The following is a 5,814-nucleotide window of genomic DNA, read 5'->3' on the forward strand; positions in this document are numbered from 1 at the left end:
AGCTACAAGTTGAGGCGGGATCAGACTTTGCCTTTGTTACTCCCCCCCCTCGCGTGCTCCTGCCTGCACTGATACACTGTGACAAACTCTCAGCTATCCGCAGCCGTCGCTGTAGTCCCCGCCCACACCGCTGTACAGACGATGAGTTCCGCCCTTTTCCGGTCATGTGACAGTCATTTCCCACCTACGGTCGAGGTATACAGTCTAGTAATAGGAGGAGCCGTTAGTGACGCCGATAGTACGTGAGCTGTGATTGGTTCAGGACTGAGTAACCTCCGCTGCTATTGGTCCTGTCTTCGGATTTTCCTGGTTCTGTGATGCCGTAATCTGAAGATGGAGCGGCGGCCGTCTCTGATGTGTTAGGTGAGAGCCCCCGGGTCCGGGCCCCTCCATTCTCCAGGTCACTGGGGTTTCTGTAGTAGCGCTCCTACTGCCCCCGGGGGCCCGTGTCATGTCCTTACTGCCCCAACCCTCCCCGCCGGCGGGCCCCTTGTGGGAGACGTCTTGCTCCTCTACCCCGGGGGGCGCCGCGGCGTCTTGGGCCTCTCCCCCGGGGGTGGGGGGTGGTCTTTGCGTCTTGGGCCTCTCCCCCGGGGGTGTGGGGGGGTGTCTTGGGCCTCTCCCCCGGGGGTGGGGGGTGGTGTCTTGGGCCTCTCCCCCGGGGGTGGGGGGTGGTCTTTGCGTCTTGGGCCTCTCCCCCGGGGGTGGGCGGTGGTCTTTGCGTCTTGGGCCTCTCCCCCGGGGGTGGGGGGGGGGTGTCTTGGGCCTCTTGGGCCTCTCCCCCGGGGGTGTGGGGGGGAGTCTTGGCGTCTTGGGCCTCTCCCCCGGGGTGTGGGGGGGTGTCTTGGCGTCTTGGGCCTCTCCCCCGGGGGTGTGGGGGGGGTGTCTTGGCGTCTTGGGCCTCTCCCCCGGGGGTGTGGGGGGGTGTCTTGGCGTCTTGGGCCTCTCCCCCGGGGGTGTGGGGGGGGTGTCTTGGCGTCTTGGGCCTCTCCCCCGGGGGTGTGGGGGGGTGTCTTGGCGTCTTGGGCCTCTCCCCCGGGGGTGTGGGGGGGTGTCTTGGCGTCTTGGGCCTCTCCCCCGGGGGGGTGGGGGGGTGTCTTGGCGTCTTGGGCCTCTCCCCCGGGGGTGTGGGGGGGTGTCTTGGCGTCTTGGGCCTCTCCCCCGGGGGTGTGGGGGGGTGTCTTGGCGTCTTGGGCCTCTCCCCCGGGGGTGTGGGGGGGTGTCTTGGCGTCTTGGGCCTCTCCCCCGGGGGTGTCTTGGCGTCTTGGGCCTCTCCCCCGGGGGTGTCTTGGCGTCTTGGGCCTCTCCCCCGGGGGTGTCTTGGCGTCTTGGGCCTCTCCCCCGGGGGTGTCTTGGCGTCTTGGGCCTCTCCCCCGGGGGTGTCTTGGCGTCTTGGGCCTCTCCCCCGGGGGTGTCTTGGCGTCTTGGGCCTCTCCCCCGGGGGTGTCTTGGCGTCTTGGGCCTCTCCCCCGGGGGTGTCTTGGCGTCTTGGGCCTCTCCCCCGGGGGTGTCTTGGCGTCTTGGGCCTCTCCCCCGGGGGTGTCTTGGCGTCTTGGGCCTCTCCCCCGGGGGTGTCTTGGCGTCTTGGGCCTCTCCCCCGGGGGTGTCTTGGCGTCTTGGGCCTCTCCCCCGGGGGTGTCTTGGCGTCTTGGGCCTCTCCCCCGGGGGTGTCTTGGCGTCTTGGGCCTCTCCCCCGGGGGTGTCTTGGCGTCTTGGGCCTCTCCCCCGGGGGTGTCTTGGCGTCTTGGGCCTCTCCCCCGGGGGTGTCTTGGCGTCTTGGGCCTCTCTCCCGGGGGTGTCTTGGCGTCTTGGGCCTCTCTCCCGGGGGTGTCTTGGCGTCTTGGGCCTCTCTCCCGGGGGTGTGGGGGGGTGTCTTGGCGTCTTGGGCCTCTCCCCCGGGGGTGTGGGGGGGGTGTCTTGGCGTCTTGGGCCTCTCCCCGGGGGGTGTGGGGGGGTGTCTTGGCGTCTTGGGCCTCTCCCCCGGGGGTGTGGGGGGGTGTCTTGGCGTCTTGGGCCTCTCCCCCGGGGGTGTGGGGGGGTGTCTTGGCGTCTTGGGCCTCTCCCCCGGGGGTGTGGGGGGGTGTCTTGGCGTCTTGGGCCTCTCCCCCGGGGGTGTCTTGGCGTCTTGGGCCTCTCCCCCGGGGGTGTGGGGGGGTGTCTTGGCGTCTTGGGCCTCTCCCCCGGGGGTGTGGGGGGGTGTCTTGGCGTCTTGGGCCTCTCCCCCGGGGGTGTGGGGGGGGGGTGTCTTGGGCCTCTCCCCCTGGGGGGGCATCTTGTGTGTGTTTCTCCCCGGGGGGCTCCATGACATTGTGTCCCTCCCTCTGGGGGTGTCGCCACTTGTGTATTGAGCCGTGTCTTGTTTTGCAGCTGGGGAGCGCTCCACCATGGCGCAGGATTGGGGAGCCAAGAAGCTGGGCCCGCCCCCGGAGGACGTGCGCTATGACTCGGGGTTGGCGGACTCTGTGCAGTCCCTGCAGGAGGAGGCCGTGCTGAGACTCCCCTCGGCTTCTGACGACGGACCCCCAAAATCTGGTGCTGCCTCTCGGCTGCCCCTCGGCGACGCTGCGGACAAAGTCTCCGACGTCCAGGACCTGGAGCGGGTGGACTCCACCTATGGCTCCGTTTCCTTAACAGAGTCCCTGCCTCTGACATGCCTGCCCCCTAGTGGAGCCCCGGAGACTGGCAGCCAGGACACCGAGCAGCTGGACAGCCTGACCTACCTGTCCGAAGAGGGCGACACGTGAGTATCTGCTCTGTCTCTGAAGACCCCCGGCCGGTCTCACCAGGGTCCCCCACCTCGGAGCATTCACACTGGTACTGAAGGAAGGCCCCCCCCCCCCCCCCCCTGCACAGGTGACAGAGCATGCCCACAACACCGTACCATAGAAGGCAATAGGTGATGACCCTGTTTAACCCCTCCCCCCCCCCCGCGCAGGTGACAGAGCATGTACCGGAAATGACGAGGTCAGAGCCGGCTCTCAGCTGTTTGATGTACATGAGAATGTTCCCATTCACTGAGAGCAAGCAGAGATCTTGAAAACAATGAGTAGTCTATTATATACTGAGGCTCCTTCTACAGGGGGCCGGCCCCTGATTATTTGGGGGGCTCTCATCTCGGGGGGCCAGCTACGGGTGGGTCTTGGCATGTGACGGGCAGTTAAAGGGGTCCTCGGACTTCAGCCGATGGCATTTATCATGGAGACTGAGTTCGGCCCCTTTCACACGGGCGAGTATTCCGCGCGGGTGCAATGTGTGACGTGAACGCATTGCACCCGCACGGAATCCGAACCCATTAATTTCAACATGGCTGTGTATGAGCGTTGGTTTTCACGTATCACTTGTGCGTTGCGTGAAAATCGCAGCATGCTCTATATTGTGCGTTTTCCACGCAACGCAGGCCCCATAGAAGTGAATGGGGCTGTGTGAAAATCGCAAGCAAGTGCGGATGCGGTGTGTATTTCACGGATGGTTGCTAAGAGATGTTGCTTGTAAACGTTCCGTTTTTTTATGACGCGTGTGCAAAACGCATTAAGGCTACATGCACACGAACGTTGTTTGTTTCCATGTCCGTTCCGTTTTTTTTTGCGGATAGGATGCGGCTCCATTTATTTCACCGTGTGCTGTCCGCATCAGTATGTCCGTTCCGTAGCCCCGCAAAAAAAATTGAACATGTCCTATTCTTGTCCGTTTTAGGCGTTGTTATAATGGATCCTTTTTTTCTTTTTTTTTGCGGACCGCAAAACACATGGTCGTGTGCATGTAGCCTGGATCGCATTGCACCCACGCGATAAAAACTGAACGCGATCACATACAAAACTGAATGGACTTCACTGAACACATTCGCAACGCATCCGGACCCAATCCGCTCACGCTCGTCTGCAAGGGGCCTGAAAGGGGTTTCCTGAGGCGTTGTAGCCGACGCTCTATTCTTATAACGTGAGCCTTGGTAACGCCCCCGCCGTCAGATACTGGTCAGAGAGGAGTGCGCGTCCGTGAATGTCCGGTATTAGACTGCAGGCGAGGTCTGCTGTGACATCAGGATGTGGTGCAGCTATTTCAGGCTGTGGAAATCCCCCGACACGGCCCAGGAGGAGGAGGGGGGGCCCCGGGGCCGGACTACGGAAATCCCCTGGCCATCGGGAGGAGGGGAGTACAGGATTTCTGCCGTCTGTCCTCGTGTAGGTGACGCCCCCTCCTGACATGCTCCGTCTCTGTCCTCGTGTAGGTGACGCCCCCTCCTGACATGCTCCGTCTCTGTCCTCGTGTATGTGACGCCCCCTCCTGACATGCGCCGTCTCTGTCCTCGTGTAGGTGATGCCCCCTCCTGACATGCGCCGTCTCTGTCCTCGTGTAGGTGACGCCCCCTCCTGACATGCGCCGTCTCTGTCCTCGTGTAGGTGACGCCCCCTCCTGGATATTATAGTGACATGCGCCGTCTTTGTCCTCGTGTAGGTGACGCCCCCTCCTGACATGCGCCGTCTCTGTCCTCGTGTAGGTGACGCCCCCTCCTGACATGCGCCGTCTCTGTCCTCGTGTAGGTGACGCCCCCTCCTGACATGCGCCGTCTCTGTCCTCGTGTAGGTGACGCCCCCTCCTGACATGCGCCGTCTCTGTCCTCGTGTAGGTGACGCCCCCTCCTGACATGCGCCGTCTCTGTCCTCGTGTAGGTGACGCCCCCTCCTGACATGCGCCGTCTCTGTCCTCGTGTAGGTGACGCCCCCTCCTGACATGCGCCGTCTCTGTCCCCGCGTAGGTGACGCCCCCTCCTGACATGCGCCGTCTCTGTCCTCGTGTAGGTGACGCCCCCTCCTGACATGCGCCGTCTCTGTCCTCGTGTAGGTGACGCCCCCTCCTGACATGCGCCGTCTCTGTCCTCGTGTAGGTGACGCCCCCTCCTGACATGCGCCGTCTCTGTCCTCGTGTAGGTGACGCCCCCTCCTGACATGCGCCGTCTCTGTCCTCGTGTAGGTGACGCCCCCTCCTGGATATTATAGTGACATGCGCCGTCTTTGTCCTCGTGTAGGTGACGCCCCCTCCTGACATGCGCCGTCTCTGTCCTCGTGTAGGTGACGCCCCCTCCTGACATGCGCCGTCTCTGTCCTCGTGTAGGTGACGCCCCCTCCTGACATGCGCCGTCTCTGTCCTCGTGTAGGTGACGCCCCCTCCTGACATGCGCCGTCTCTGTCCTCGTGTAGGTGACGCCCCCTCCTGACATGCGCCGTCTCTGTCCTCGTGTAGGTGACGCCCCCTCCTGACATGCGCCGTCTCTGTCCTCGTGTAGGTGACGCCCCCTCCTGACATGCGCCGTCTCTGTCCTCGTGTAGGTGACGCCCCCTCCTGACATGCGCCGTCTCTGTCCTCGTGTAGGTGACGCCCCCTCCTGACATGCGCCGTCTCTGTCCCTCGTGTAGGTGACGCCCCCTCCTGACATGCGCCGTCTCTGTCCTCGTGTAGGTGACGCCCCCTCCTGACATGCGCCGTCTCTGTCCTCGTGTAGGTGACGCCCCCTCCTGACATGCGCCGTCTCTGTCCCCGCGTAGGTGACGCCCCCTCCTGACATGCGCCGTCTCTGTCCTCGTGTAGGTGACGCCCCCTCCTGACATGCGCCTCTGTCCTCGTGTAGGTGACGCCCCCTCCTGACATGCGCCGTCTCTGTCCTCGTGTAGGTGACGCCCCCTCCTGACATGTTTCTGTCCCCGCGTAGGTGACGCCCCCTCCTGACATGCGCCGTCTCTGTCCTCGTGTAGGTGACGCTCCCTCCTGACATGCGCCGGTCCTCTGTAGGTGACGCCCCCTCCTGACACGCGCCGTCTC

The 5,814-nt window shown here is 63.9% G+C and overlaps 1 protein-coding gene across 1 annotated transcript in view; it reads left to right on the top strand.

Moving 5' to 3' along the window:
* Positions 1–249: 249 nt before the first annotated feature.
* The window catches only part of NFKBIE (NFKB inhibitor epsilon), a 6,912-nt gene continuing 1,347 nt past the window's right edge, over positions 250–5,814 (top strand). Inside the window, exons 1-2 of the mRNA XM_040430281.1 lie at positions 250–363; positions 2,368–2,740. Coding sequence (XP_040286215.1) covers positions 2,385–2,740 — 356 coding nt within the window. The 5' untranslated portion in view covers positions 250–363; positions 2,368–2,384. The remainder of the gene's footprint in view (positions 364–2,367; positions 2,741–5,814) is intronic.

The sequence above is a fragment of the Bufo bufo genome, chromosome 4, assembly GCF_905171765.1.
Source record: "Bufo bufo chromosome 4, aBufBuf1.1, whole genome shotgun sequence".
NCBI lineage: Eukaryota > Metazoa > Chordata > Amphibia > Anura > Bufonidae > Bufo > Bufo bufo.